The following is a 15,397-nucleotide window of genomic DNA, read 5'->3' as shown; positions in this document are numbered from 1 at the left end:
TAACTCAGGTTTGCACCGATGGCTGAAAAACACTATTTTTATGTGAAAAAAGCCATATCGCCTAAGGGCGATGATGAATGATGAAAAAAAAATTAATTTATATATATATTTATATGGGAAAAATCGCATAAATTTAGCGCAAATTTATCCGATAAAAAACTAATTGAATCTATCGTCCGCGAGAATACATATTTTTCTGCTGTATATAAATGCGAATGTAGAATGAGAGAGAATAAAAACGGCATCGCAGCCAGAATTGTCACACCAACGTGTGCTACTATATATTTTTTTTTTCTCGCGTATAGTATGTATACCTAGATGGATAGATCGACTGAGTGTTGTATGACAATAATAAGACGAAAGGTAAAATAAAAAAAAAATGTGTGGCTCATTGATATAACGTTGTTCGATTTTTATTTTCATCTACTCTTCCCATTTGCCTGTTCTCCTATAAAAAATAACAAAAAAAAAGCTACAAGTATTCCCAAATACCAAACTGATCGCGAGTGAAAAAAAATTCCTATCAACAAATCATTGTTCCTGTTGACAAACCGAGAGCCCCTCAAACCGATGAGACATCACGAGCTTACACGCTTTATAACTGCGGCAATAAAAATACATGGGCGCCAATCGACGCTCCATTAGCTTAAATTGGAAAGCCTTCGCAAAAACGTGCTAAAAATATACATTTCGCGACAAGAAACAAAGAAAAAAAAAAGCGTGAATCATCGTCAACGAGTATTGAATGGAAAAAGCATCTTTTTGCATCGGGCAGCTCGTATAGAAAAACCCACGAATTTCCAATGAGCATCAACTTATACAGAAGTAAATAAAACAAACGATATTATGAATTCTCCTTGTATTCGCTACATATCCTCAATGTCCATGTCGACGTCCTCCATACGGTCGAGCTCGATGTCCTTCTCGAGCGCCGCGAGGCTTACCGGTTCCTCGGCTACCAGTCCCCTGCGCTGCCCTCGACCACCAGCATCGTACAGGGGGTTCTCCGTCCCTTCCAAGTCCGACGATGGCTTGGCGGTGTCCGCCAACTGGACGCTCCCACCCTCCGAGACGTTTTCGAACCTGGCGAAGCCGAAGGACCATTTTTTCCGCGACCCGACTCCTTGGTCCCTTCCGGACACGGCTTCGATCGTCTCTCGGAACGCCTCCCATACCCTGTTGACCCAAAGAGTGCTTTAGTATTTTTTTTTTTTTTTTTTTTTTTTTTTTTTAATGCAAATTGTTACACAAGAATCATAACAGGCAGGGAGGGGCGTAGCGCTCGTAAATCGGATTGCCGGCGAAAGTTTGGCCGAAAAATTCTGCCCACGGGGAGAGTTGTAAAATACTCTAGAGTTGGTCGGTCTTCTCTCCCGCCAAACTGATCGAATTTTCCCCGGCAACAATCATCCGTTTAGTCGACTCGCAAATTCGTATACGTTATACATAAACATACACTTGATATTGCGCATTACAAGTGCAGAGTAAGCGACGGAGAGTAAAGTTTTGTCGCGCGGCGCAGGTGCGCTGGTATATACCCCGGTGGAGGCATCCAGAGGAGAAACGGCGTATATATATATATATCTGATATATAACTCGGGGAGATGAGAAATCGAGTTTAATGGGGGCAATAAGGGGGGCAAGATGGCCGGGAATGAAATAACAAACTGCCCTCGCTGGGAAGTTGAACTAATTAAAAGCTCTCGCAGCCGATTCGGAAACTCGAGAGTCCCCACCCCCCTCCGGCCTATACCACCGGCAAGAAACTGCAGCCACGGGAAAATTATTGTCACCCGCGCCGACGACACTCTTTTTTTTCCCTGCAAATTGAAATTGATTGCCGGGTGTATACGACCACCCCTACTTCTTCTTCCCATAGTGTTGATCATTTGGGATTTGCGTGCGCATACCAATAGGAGGACTCGACGCGAGTGAGGAAAGAACAAGGGGGTGGAAAAACAAAACTCAATTTCCATGCACGCGCATGCAGGGAGTGCTATTTTTACGGGAACGTCACCCCCCCCAGGCGTACCACGCGACTTAACGTACTCGCGCGCACACGTAATTTTTAATAACTCGAGAGTTCTCATTACTTATCGGCAAAAAAAAAAAAAAAATTCCCCACACTCACGCCGCGCGTAGATACTTGCACAATTCGCGGGATTGAAGGATTAAAAATTCAGTCGCGCCCGAGGATGAATTAGCCCCGCGAGCTTTTGAAAAACAATGTCTCACGCGAGCCCCAACCATGTATACTCCTGTCGGAGTTTCATTTCACCCGGTGCGTATAAGTTACACCAGACGCCCTTGTTTATTGTACCGCGCTCTCGCGCACCTGTGCGCTCGTAGTCGACCGAGCGAACTTTGTACGCGCCCTCCTTGTTGACCCCGTGGGTTTGATTGGAATTCTTTTTTTTGAGCAAAGCATATTATGTACTTACTGAGAAATCGTGTAGCCGGACAGGAGGCAGAGCAAGAGAGTTAGCGGGAGTAGAGCAAAGAGTCCTCCGAACAGAGGGCCCAAGGCGGACAGGATGCGGTTGTCCCGGAGAGCTCCACCCGAGGTCTCGCTGTAGAGCACCTCCACGCGCTCCTCTTGGGTCGCATCGATCAATCGCACATGCAAGGAAAAAAAAAAAGAGTATATCATACGTCCTCCTTGACTTTTGTTGTTTAACGGGGCCACTCGATAGGCCGTTAGAGCAAAATGTGTAGGTGTTAAAAGCAAAGATTGCCCTTGTCGTGGCCGCGAGCTATTTTTATATGTTCTCTCGGCGGTGAAATGCGTATAAAGAAGGGATGGCATCGAGACGAACTTTATGTCGGCGGGAACCTTTCCGAGGGACGCTGCTCGTAATCCTAAGGTGGTTTTTTTTTTTTTTTTTCTTTTATATGTACCTCTTATTACTTTAACCTTATCAATACATACATATATGTATGTGTGTGTACAAAAAGGCACGTCGTAAAGCTAGTGCCGGTCGAATTGATCGTAACAATCACTGAGTGTGTATTGAAAAATGTTGGAGAACACGGGAAAAACTCTGCTTATGAGTGACGAAGCCTTTTTTTTTTGGGAGGCCAAACACACTGTAAGAACAACATTTTTTCAAAGATTGAAAATCATCCGTTCGATTTGCCCTTGGGGAAGGAAATGGGAGTAAAAGTTATCGAGCAGTTTTTTGAAAGAACTAAAATTTCGGATGGAAAAAGACCCCAAAAAAATGTTTCATCAAACTGAAGTGGTAAACATTTGTGCACATAGCACGGATGCAACGAGCGCAATATCGGGGGTGGAGTTTTCCACCTTCCCTCCCCGTCCAAAGAGAGTCAAAATTACCTCTCAGAGCAGCCTCGAGATCGGCAACGGCAATCACAGTGCTGGTTCCCTCGTAGGCGCCCCTCTCCGTTATGAGGATCTCCCTCTCGCCGTCCCACGTCGGCCTCGAGTGCCAAAACAGACCGTCCCCGTACTTCCTCAGAGCCTCACCGACCACCCGCTCCATCGTGCTCGGCAGTGTTTTCCCCGAAACTCTCACTCGACCGCCGCAGTAGAAGCAGCAGTGCCCCTCCACCTGACGATTACAATTTCACGCACTCACGATTACATCGCAAAATGAAAAAAAAAAAAAATAAATAAACCACAGTCGGAGCAGTCCACTGTGTAATATGATGATGTACACGAAAATTCGATGCCGAGGGCTTTGACAAAAATGTGCTGCTCAACGACCGTGAACTAAAGTCTAATGAGCAAAGAGAGAGAGAGAGAGAGATACCTTGAGCGGGCGATCACAGGCGAGTAGACCACACCTCGGGCGCTGGACGCTGCACACCTCCTCCCAGTAGGCCGACACGTCTCCCTCCTGGCACGGGCAGTCCTTGCACTCGGCGGGACTGTACCTGTCGCCGAAACGTCGAGCCAAACATTCAAACGACCAGAGCACAGGAAGAAAAGCAAAAGAAAAAATAAGAGTGTATACTCGACGCTGAAGGGGCCACCAACAAACTCGGACCGGTCCCTCGCGTCCCTCCACGTCCAACGGGACATTGCCTCGTCGCTGTCTTCGAGTCTGACACCCCGCACCTCGACGCCACGGCTGTAGGGCAGCCTCGCGCTGAAGGTCCTCGAGCTCCCGGGGAGGACGACCACGTCGGACTGGCAGGGCACGCGCTCGAGGTGGGGCACAGCCTCCGAGGACGCGTTCCAGTTGAGGGGGTCCACCCAGTAGTAGGGGCTCTCGCGGAGCCAGTGGGACTCGCCGGTGCCGTGGTCGCTCACCTGCACCCTCGCCAAACGTCAACCATGGGCAAGGAAGGGGAAGAACGAGGTTTTTCCATCAATTTCGCGTACTCACGGTGATGCGGCCGTTTTCGGGGAGCGCGAGTAGGCCGTCCCTCGAGAGCCGGAGGCCCGCGAGTCCAATGGTCCCGGCGGTGCGTGGCATCCCGACGGCGTGCCTCGCTTCCAGGGGGAAAGCCACGAGGCTGTCGGGCCCGGGTGGTAGGTTGTTGAGCCAGTTACTGGAGGTCTGCCACTCGACGTCGGCCAGCCAGTGTTTTTCCAGGCCGGCCCCTAGGCCGAGGGCCAGGGTCAGAAGGGCCAGGGAGGGCTTGGGCATTTTTTTTTTCTTGGCTTCCAACCGTCACGAAGAGGTTGAAAAGCACGACTGAGCGGGATGCTGTTTTTTTTTGACGCGTGAACGAGGGGGCGTTTATGGGAACGTGATACGTGGAGTGTCGGTTGTATCTGGCACGCTTTTTTTTTTTTTTTTTTTTTTTTTTTTTTTTTTTTTTCTTCTATATAGACATCCGAGTGCGTATTATGTACCTCACACGCGTAAATTATACAAGGTGTATGTATAGGGAAGAAAAGAGAGTCGCTTACAATCACAATTGTTTTTTTCTTTTATTTGTTTGCTTTCACAGAGACGTTTGTACGGTATACACTTTGACTCGAGATTAATTTATTTTCCTTCGTATTACAGAGCTCGTGGCGTCTCGCAGGGCATACACATGTATACATATCGCGTGAATCGTACAGTAGTTATATGGATTGTAAAACACACAGAGCAGAGATGTATATATATATATATAATCCACGCGCAACGTAGTTTTTTTTCTCTTACAACCAGCGACTCATCGCCCTCGTGTATACACTGCAGCATTCACTCGCTCTTTCATCTCCCTACAGCTCAGTCTTTCCTTAGCCTCGTCGAGCCAACTTTTTTTTTTTTTTTTTTTTTTTTTTTTTTTCTTTTTTATCTCCTGTAATCTTTCCCCATCTTACTATATTCGTCGTCTTTACTTTTGTGCTCGTACAAATATAGTCGGTAAATTGACAAGTGTGTGTGCAGTACATAGTTGGCGAATTCAAGAGAGGGATGATTAATAACGCACAGCTTCTTTTGCCTCGCGCAAACCACGGGGTATACAAACAAACAATCAAGGAACGCAAAATTACACGATTTGTGCACAAGATTGAACATCACGTATATATAGGTAGCAGTAGCATATATATATATATATGTATGTGTATTTAATAGTACACACGAGTCGATACAGTCGGAGGACACCAAGACTAGATTTCGTTATTTTTCTTTTTTCTTTTTTCTTTTTTTTTTCATAACGTACAATATATGATAGATAAATATGCTTGAAATTCTTAGGGTCTATACAAACAATGCGCATCTCGCGTATACTTAATGTTGAAACGAAAAAAAAAAAAAAAAAAAAACTTTCGCTCGCGCGTCCAAACGATCCGAGATAAACTGCCAACCAAAGTGCGTGTGTCTGTGTACGTGAGATTTTAATTTCCGTGCATATTAAAAAAAACGTAGGCCATGAGTTAATGTTCACGAATTAACAAACACATGTATATAGATATACGACTGCTCGTCGTGTGCCTTGATGCAAATAAAACACGCACTTTGTTTGGCGGAGCAAAGAAACAAGTTGTACAATGTTTCGCGGTAACTCTTTCGTGCATCGGATGGTGCGGTCCCTTAGACGAACTGCGCCGAGTTGACGGAGGCGTCGTCCTCGTCGTAGTACTCCTCCGGGTTCATGCCGTCCCTCTTGCCGAGACCGAACCCGTACCGGTTGTCCCTCGAGTGCTTCACCGTTAGCCTGTCCGGCATGTCGTAGTCCACGTCTCGTTTGCCTGCGTTTATTCAATACACATATTTTTATCCATATATACACTGCGTATTTCGTAGAAGCGCGCTTTTTTCACGCGAAGGGACAACTGTCGACGAAAGGTGATGATAAAATCGCGATTCTCGTAATATAATTGGATTGAATAATCCCGCGGATTGGGGCTTTCACTTAACGCGAGTGTGTATCGCGAATCACACTTAGCCACGTGATATCATAGAGTACACGAGATAAGAGACCGAAGGGGAAGGGGGGGGGAGATTTCAATCGCGTTAATTGCGTGAGCTTACCCAGGCCAAAGTTGAAGCCACCGGCGCTCGCGCGCTTGGATTCCAGATAATTTTCCAGGAGCTTCTGGGTGTACACGTTGGACATGAGGTTTTGGTACTTTGGCGAGAAGCGCGTCGCCTCGTCGTAGCTGCTACGCTTGCCCAGTCCGAAGGTGTACGGCTTGGCGCGTTTGCCCAGCCCGAACGAGAAAGGCTGGCCTCGCTGTTGTTCATTTTGGAAAATTTTTTTTTTTTTTTTTTTTCTACATCTCTTTTAAAATAAATTAAAAATTGCATGCGACAAATCAACTTGAATATCATTGCATTCTCTCCATGAACCAAAAGCTGAAGTGAGCCTCGGATCGAGCGATTGTCAAGGAAATCTCTCCCAAGGGGTAAAATGAGCTTTGAATTATTGCTATAAAAAAAAACTCCCATTGGGCTATCCGCTCCATTCATCAGTCAAATCAAAGATAACGAATATACTTTTAACGCCCAAGATAAGCTGAGAGAGAGAGAAAAAGCTAAAAAAAGTCCAAACCTTATCTCCCACGAGTCCCGCGTCCTCCCTGAGGTAGTCGTCCGCCCGGAAGGCCTCCTCCTCTCCCCGCTTGCCGAGGCCGAACGAGAACACCGGCAGCCTCTTACCCTCCGAGCGGTAGGTAAAGGCCCGCTTTTCCTCGGGCGCGTAGTAGTACTGCTTGTGCTGCGACCCGGCCGACGGCATCAGCGAGTTTGGGGCCACCGGCGATGCAGGTGACTCTGACTCCTTCAACGACGCCGAGTCGTCCAACGGCGTGCCACCCACGAGGCTCAACAGCCAGAGGCACAGGACTCTCGTTGCCAGGACCTTCGGGCTCATCTTGATATCTTGACGAACAAACAACGATACTTATATACAATATGCCCGTTGCGGGAAAATTGGATACGTGGGAGAGGATCGGTGGCGCAAAAAAAAAAAAAAAAAAGAATGAGGGAGCGGAAGCGAGTTTTGTACCGTCAATTTTAGCGGATCGAAATTTTTATTCCAGGGAAGTAGTACGAGGGTTCTCGCTGTTACGTGCACGTGCCACGAGTCGCAGCCCATATAATACCGTGGCGCGTCTTATTTCGATGCTAATATCATAAGTAATTCATAGAGGTTTTTTGGACGCCCCCCACTCGTATGGATAAAGAAGCATCGGGTCAAAAGGGGGGGGGGGTGTATTTTATGGGTGCTTGATTTCTTGCCGATTGAAAGTGGAGGGTGTATCGAGAGTATCCGGACTGCTTAGAATAATAAAAAGGGGGGGAATAAGGTCGGGGGTGAGTTTCGTTGGATTTCGAGTCTCAAGGTATGTATGATCCACCGGCGAAATGGTCCCAGAGCGAGAACATAAAGTAGGTGACACGGGCCGAAACTAATGGCACTGTCATCGAACTTTTTTTTTCTCCGCTCTACATATATACGTTGTTACATACATTACCGAACTTTGGCCGTTTAAGCGGGCCGTCGTGCAGAGACGCGAAACAATCGTCTGGGCGACGGTCTCTCTACTTCTTGGTTACAGCGAGTAGTCAAACGAGATAATATCCATCTGACAGGTGTGTCGTTTGTCATTTGTTTTTATTTTTTGGGCAAGGCGAGGGAGGAGGAAAAAAAAATTATTTTTTCCACGCGCGCAACTCACGGACGATTTCCGTCGGATGACGATCTCGGCTTGACGTCACGGATAAAAAATAGGCGCCGGACTGGGGCACTGTTGATTTGTAGATTTTTTTCAACCCTTTGAAGAGAAACTTTTTTTTTCTTCTAGCACATACCTACGTACGTTTTATTCATTGAAATTGATTGTAAATTACCTTAAAGCAAATATTTAGATACTTTAAATTGTAATGCATTATTTTTGGTAACACAATTGTGTAGTAAATGGTAATGGGAAGTAAAATTTTTTCAGCACGAACAATGTAAAGTGCAAATAAAAATTGAAAAAGGTACGGTGCCCAAGTCTTGGTTGTACGGTTAGGTAGACTGTGCATATACGCGTACACGTGGGATAAGCAACAAAAAGAAAAATTTCTGGCAGTGCTGACATGCTGCTCACCAGCGCGGGTGAATTACTCGCATTTTACCGATACGAACGTCCGTTATCTACATTACTCGTATGCGTTTTATAAGGCGCTTCTCTCCGTTTCAATCAAAAGTTTTTTTTTATTCCCTTTCTCGTTTTCGTTTTTTTCACTCCGCAACCGGGAGCCCGAAAAGCGCACGTGTACGCCCGAGTTTCACCGTATGTTACACAAGCGCTGCAAAAATACCCGTAGTAACGCAAACACAAAAGGGAGAAATCACTCGGCCTCTGAAAAGAAGGAACTTGGAGGTGCTCGCGGCGTATATAATTACAAGAAACACCGAACGAAAGAGAAAAAAAAGGGCCAGAGTCCCGAGAAAATAGAGGCTCGGCACGTACTGGTCCGTATTTGTTCTATTTATCCGCGGAAGCCACCGAAAGTCGCCTCTTTTTTTTTGGCCAGGTCTCCTTTTTTCCGGGAGCTCTTTGAACGAGTACGCGCGTGCCATAAGAAAAAAGTGTCCCGGTGTTTACCGGCCGGTAAATTGTCTACGTGGACCTCTACCCCCTCCCCGTACAAACACAATCGAGTACTTAGCGAGTCGACATCAGAAGGAGCTATATACGTGTACGTACAGGTACGGGATCGCATGAAACGAGTTTACGCGTACAAAGGTGGGGTATGTTTCAAATTTTCCCGCAGATGGGGGGGAGAGAGAGGGTGATGGGAGTATGTCTCTCGGAATTGCGTCCCAGCTGGGTACCCGTCCATCCGTCGGCGCGGCGCTGCGCGCCTGATTACTTTGCCGCTGAGATGCTCTTGTCCTCGGGTAGCTTCACCCACACTTGGGGATATCATTACCTCATTGCGTGGTTTCGACGAAATACTTTTACCCGCGGTGTAGGGAGCCGCGCTTGGCTGACCAAACCGAGGCTGTACTACTTGATTTTCACATTTGGCGAATTACGGAAAAAGAGGCTGGGTGTATGTGCGTTATCTCGCGGGACTCGAAGTGTTTGCTCGGTAAACTAATCAACCGGTAAGTGTATCGCTGAAATTGGCCCTTGCCTCTGTATTTTCGCCCGAGATGGACAAACAACCCTTCGAGTCTTATACGTACACCGTGCGAATCCCTTTTTTTGGGCCACCGCTGTTACTTTTACTCCGCAATCGAGTTTTTTTCTCTCTCTTACATATTAATCGCTTCAATGAGTGCTCCATTTATATTTTTGGGCTACAGAATCGACCGGCTTTTACCGTCTTTTTTTTTTTTTTTTTTTGTTACTCTTCATTAAAAACAAAAAAAAAACTTTTACCAAGTTGCGCCGTGGGTGGGAAAAATCATCTAAAATAAATGTGAACGCATCAAGCAGTAGTTGAACCCCCCCTTCCACCAAAAAAAAAAAAAAAATCACCTCGTTACATTACAAGATAACTTCCGGTCGCCACTCGGAAATTGATATAAATACTTGAAAGAAAAAGGCTCGCCGCGCGAGTAAGCGATAGTGTAAATATTTCAGTAGCCAAGGAGTAAGTCGATAACATTTGCTACTCACCGTGTGTACGGGGGAACCGGTCATCATCACACCGAAACGTATCCCCGCCGGCAAACAAGTGCGAGAGGGGCTCGGATTACACCCCGAGACGGCCGTACACTTCGTCCCGCGACGCCGTTAAGTTACAACGCGAGTTTACGAGCAGGGGGGGAGGAAAAAAAAATTTGCAGCCACGATTAAATTCGCTCGGTTATTTCGGCGAGAAATTAACGACCGAGGCGCTTGTGAAAGGGTTAACCGGTCTGTCTGTCTCGCGTTGGAAAAAGTAACGCTTGAAACATGATTCGGGTCCTTTGCGCCACCGGACTTGGGAGCAAAGTTCAGAGTAACTCCGCGCCCCCGAGCAGTGAAGGTCCTTTTTATCCTAAGAGAATAATGTATATTCATGTATTCCTTCGGATCGCAGATTTATGCGGGATGCGCTGACGTCTGCCTCGTATATTTCCTCGCGGACGCGTTAACTTTGACAAAACGTATTTTCTCCCGCATCTTCGACACTTGGGTGTACGTTGAAACAAACTTTTTGGAAAAAAATTACCCTACGCGAGCTCTCGGGTGCCGTAAACAACCATCGAGAACTTATGGTCTTGGCGATAGTTTTTTTTATTTCATCTCCATAACAATGACGCACAGTATCCCTATATATAACTTACTGGTCCAAGTAAGGGAGCTTCGAATTGCCCGAGAGGCGACAATTTACTGAAACTTTTTTTTTTCCCAAAAGATCGATCGACGCGATCGAGCTCCGCTGCACGTATACACACCCAACTCGAATTATAAAGCGGATAAGTCGAAAGACAATCCGTCGCCGAGACAAAAGGACTCTTTTTCGCAGGATGACAATATCCGCAAACAATGGGTACAATGGACGGCCAAGCAGAGACAAGGAGCTCACGCTGAGGATTAAACGAAGAGGAGCCCAAGTATATTTATGTGGAGAAAAAACCCCTCAGAGGTACCGAGAGTGGACGGAGCGGGGAATCGAACTCGAGCCTCCCGGGTAAAAGGCAAACGCTCTACCACTGAGCCACTGGCATCTCCGTATATTTATGGAGGCTCTTTTTTCTTTCTCTTTCAAGCTAAGCGCGAATAATTTAACAAAGCCAACGTTGCGACGAACATTTGACTGGCACTCGACGCTCAACTTTGCACCGAACGAGAAAAATTAAAAAGCAAAAAGAGCTATATACACAACTCCGGGGGCGCGTGTATAATTGGCGGTGCATTTTTCACGCACGCGCGCGCCCGGGAGCTCCTGATGGGAATCAGTCGGGAGCGATTAACGTCGATTTACAGGGCGCCTTGGTCATCATCATCGCCACCGTCCTTGGGAGTCGGGCGGAATTAGCGTTTCTTCTTGCTCGGGCCGGCGCTCCGTGAAATGAGAAACAGAGGCTCGGGTGTTCCCGGAAGGGCCGAGAACTATATTTGGCTTGTGGGTGTAGGCGGAAATAGTAATTAACCGATGCTAATGCGTACACAACGGCGAGTCGGGATTTCGAGTTTTACAGGGGAGTTTAATTAGCCTCCAACGATGAGACTGTCTTTTCTAGTGAATGAGGAGTCGAAGATACCGTGTTTCCACCCGTTGGCGGTGGAGAGTCGAGCGAATATTGATTTTCGTTGGAAGGGGAGGAGGGGCCACGTACGTACCGGTAACCACATCACGTATCGATTTTTTCATCAACCAGACACCCGTTATCTTTTTAATGTCATTAGCGCCGGAGTGCCTCCGGAGACGATCGGTTTCGCGAAACCGCACTCGCTGCTGCGGGGATTAAAAAAAAAAATTGAATTTTTGATACGTCCCGTCGCTTCAGCCGGAATTTCCCTCCAAATGAGACATTTACACGCGCGCGCCACCAAAACCACGATCCGTCATACTCGAAGAGTTACGAGAAACGCGTGGTATAACATTGTGGAGAGAAAACCCCTTTGCGTTACGAGCGTCGCGTGTGTTTTGTACGACACGCGGTAAAAGCGCCCCGTTATATCCCTGAATTATCGTAAGTGCTCCCGTGCCGATCAAATGGAAAAATTAATGCAAAGGATGATCCCCTCCCACCTACGACTGTTGTGTTCGTAAAACCAAATCGCTTTCGAGAAGATTGTCGTTTCATTTCGTTTCCAAACACACCGCCCGCGCGGGGGAGGGTGGGGCAAGAAGGGTATATATAAGCCGTTCTTTTTAATTTTCCGCGCGATCGGGTGGCACAAAACAAAAACAAAAAACGGAAAAGTTGCCCGTACACGTGGTTGCACGCGCGGTAAAGGTGCGTTAGCATAAAACGAAATCGCGATGGGGCAAACAAAGCTAAGCCTAAAATCTGTTTATCGATCGCCGAGCGTGCGTTGTAGTGCGCAAAGAGAAGCCCTCGGGGCGTTTGCGTGCCCTCTTTGACGGCGTTGTTTTTGTTTTTTCTCCTCCCCTTTCCATATGTATGGCCCGTTTCGTGTGTTTGTGTTTTCATTGCTACGATGGGTATAGTGGGTACGGATTTTTAAGCTCGAGATTGACGGTATACGGGCAAAGGTACACATGACGGTGTACAGAAGTGCGTGGGCACGCGAAGGTCCCGATGTGGGCATTAATTTTTACAATCTCTTTTTTTTTTTTTTTTTTTTTTAACCGTCAGTCCAGAGTTGATTCTTTTTGTCTTTCGCTCTTTGGCTCGGTAAGCCGCTTTAACTTTCGGATTGTCGCGAATAATAAAGTATTAAGCGAGGGACACGCGGTCGGGGAGCAATGCTGACCCTATGGGTCTTTGGAGCCCAAGTAGTGCAACGCTCAAACTGGTCAGCCGCAAAGTTTAATATCGTCGGACCGACTGTGAGCAATTCTTTTACAAGGGACGGTTTTTTAAAAAGACAGGAATTTTTTTTTTTTTTTTTTGATAATTTTTACTGGGACGACGTAAAAGGATTCGTTTTGTAAGTCGTCCAGTTACGAGTCGTAGTTATACCAAGAATTTTGATCATTTTGACTTTTAGTAACTTTTTAAGTTAGGTTTATTACTGTTTGAAACAAAAAAGTATAACCACTCGAATTGAGTACGTTTAGTTGTTACAGTTAATGTACCTACAATTATGGTTTCAACTAATTTGTCCGTATAACTATTATTTTATGAATTTTAATTCATTGAAGCAACAAAGTAACGGGGCTCGGTGAAATGTTGCACTTACAAACGGGATGTTTCAATTTGTATCAAACAATAAGAATCTGATGGAATTGTCATTTCAATCCGTGGCAAATTGTACCACAAAGATACGCACTGGCAAAACCCAATTTTCGCCCACGAAAACCGCAGCGCAGCGACAATAATTGCGGAAAGAGCCATTATATCAGCATCAAACATTAATAGAGAAGGAAGCCTCGACCTCCGGTGTCACTTACAGTGCCGGAAAGACAGTGACGCTCTCCATTTTTCGTTAAACTGCCGCTACTGCGAGCACTCGAGTTTATACGTGTCGCACGAAGGAAAATTGAAGAGGAAATGTTGAGCTTTTCGCGAAACAATGTGGAATATTGAAAAAAAAAACAAAATTTCGGGAAAAATCGAAAAACACGAGGAAAAGCGCCAAGAAACCCTATCCAACACTTGCCGATCTCATTAGCGTAAATTAGCCGCTAAAAACTCGGAAGGCCTAGACTGTCACCTGCCGATAAGAAGACAGAAAGAAAAAAAACTCTGCCTTCGACGGACTGTTTGTGGAAAGAAAAAAAAAAAAAGAGGAAAAAGGAAAACAAAACTGCAGTGCAGCAAAGGAAAAAGGGCCAAATGAAAAATACAAAAAGCGAGCCTTCCCCGCGAAACGGAGCGCGCGGAAGCAGCTCACCTGTTGCTGCGGCTTCTCAGTCCCGGTGCTCTCGTCGTGATATCTCCTCCTCCAGTCGATGCAACTAGCCCGGCAAACCACTCCTTCGCCAAACGGTACACTGTATACTACTCCAAAGAGACACCGGTCGAGTAGGTCCACCTCCGTGTATACGATTGCCGCGGTATACAGGTGCTAAAGAAGCTACAGCCGTATCGGTGCGTGCGCGTGGTACAGCTCACGACGCGACAGTGACGGAGCCGACGTTGCTTCCACCTCCTATATACCATCTCGGCTCACCCCCCTGCCGCACACGCGTGCCGACCGCCATAGACGACCCCCCCGAAAGCTGAACACTGTGCGAGTGCACCTAAGCGTGTATATATATCCTGTATTTTTTTTTTTTTTTTCTCTTGTAAAACTACAAGTCCTGTACTCGAAGGGTTCGAACATCTCCGAAATTCGAGCCAACTTGTACCTCCCTGCACGCTAAGTCAACGGTAGTGCAATCCACTCCTCCTCGGCTTGTTCAGATCCGCGCACCTATACGCTCTCGGCCATCCATCACGTGTATGCGTATTGTTCCACGCTAATACGAATGCATCGTGGCAACCCTCTCTTGTGACGCCAGACCTGCATTCCCTCGAATGACTGACGTGGGAAATTTTCGGTCCGTGCGTTGGTTATTCGCCTGTTCATCACCAGAAAAGACTCCCTACTCAAAGGACACACCTAACTTGTTTCGTAAATTTCGTCAAAGTGGACTTTTTACACATAATTTATCCCGACTAACATGAGAACACTGTTAGCGCGCAGCGCCAAGAATTTACCCGGGGAGATACTCACGCAAAAACCCTATGAATAATACTTACGCGTAATTGGGGAGGGGGATGGCTCGTTTCTTGAAATTTTTGCCGTGTAGCGTTACCCTTTCGAGCACGAGGCTAATGAATACTAAAGAAGCGCGTGTCCGCGTCTTTGGGGGCTGCTAATATTTTTACTTACACTCGGATGGAGAAGTAAGATCTGTTTTGGGTAATTAAGGGCAGCCGTGCAGATGTCAACCATTGCGATTCGTTTGCTAATTTAAGGGTCTAAAATTTTTTTTTTTTTCGGAGTCACGTTGGTTTTTAACACGTTTACGGGGAAATTCGGTGATTTTCGTACGTATGCTTTCACGTAATTTTGTAATTGCGCGTGCAAAATGTCACTCAATAAAGATGGGTATTGGCAAAAGCTTCTTGATTTAAAATCAAACAAAGGATAATTTAGATTAAAGAAAAACGCGTTACAGTGGAGCTGCGTTTCTCAAAACGGAGTTTGATGTAAACGCAAAATAATTCTTTTACAAAGGCCCTTATAACATTTCACTGTGGGGAGTCTTTTTCAAAGTGCAATAAGACGTGGACTTGATTAATTCACAGCTGATCGAGGTGTAGAAAATTTATTTTAAAAAGGCAATTTTCTTTCAGCTTTTATTAGTTCCGGGAAAAATTAAATTTTGCAAAGGAAATGCTACACTGCCTGTTATTAAAATCCTCACCCACGAGTGAA

General features: G+C 46.2%; 2 protein-coding genes across 2 annotated transcripts; both read right to left on the bottom strand.

Moving 5' to 3' along the window:
• Nucleotides 1–798: 798 nt before the first annotated feature.
• Nucleotides 799–4,644, bottom strand: LOC106638793 (protein amnionless). Its single transcript, XM_089596299.1, is given in 6 exon segments — nt 799–1,176; nt 2,442–2,595; nt 3,338–3,572; nt 3,774–3,897; nt 3,978–4,252; nt 4,323–4,644. Coding segments are annotated over 6 exon segments (1,392 nt in total). The 5' UTR covers nt 4,617–4,644; the 3' UTR covers nt 799–866.
• An 875-nt stretch (nt 4,645–5,519) lies between these two features.
• Nucleotides 5,520–14,082, bottom strand: Apime-ASTA (allatostatin A). Its single transcript, XM_089596738.1, has 4 exons — nt 13,865–14,082; nt 7,019–7,289; nt 6,441–6,658; nt 5,520–6,157 (listed from the first exon to the last, which is right to left on the bottom strand). The coding sequence occupies exons 2-4, from the start codon at nt 7,279–7,281 to the stop codon at nt 6,000–6,002; spliced, it is 639 nt and encodes a 212-aa protein (XP_089452864.1). The 5' UTR covers nt 7,282–7,289; nt 13,865–14,082; the 3' UTR covers nt 5,520–5,999.
• Between the last annotated feature and the right edge of the window lie 1,315 nt (nt 14,083–15,397).

The sequence above is a fragment of the Copidosoma floridanum genome, unplaced genomic scaffold (assembly GCF_036245765.1).
Source record: "Copidosoma floridanum isolate Cflo_tuat_1 unplaced genomic scaffold, Cflo_Japanese_pri ptg000030l, whole genome shotgun sequence".
In the NCBI taxonomy this organism is placed as follows: domain Eukaryota; kingdom Metazoa; phylum Arthropoda; class Insecta; order Hymenoptera; family Encyrtidae; genus Copidosoma; species Copidosoma floridanum.
The sequence above is the reverse complement of the archived record's forward strand: the minus strand, read 5'-3'. Positions and strand labels throughout refer to the sequence as shown.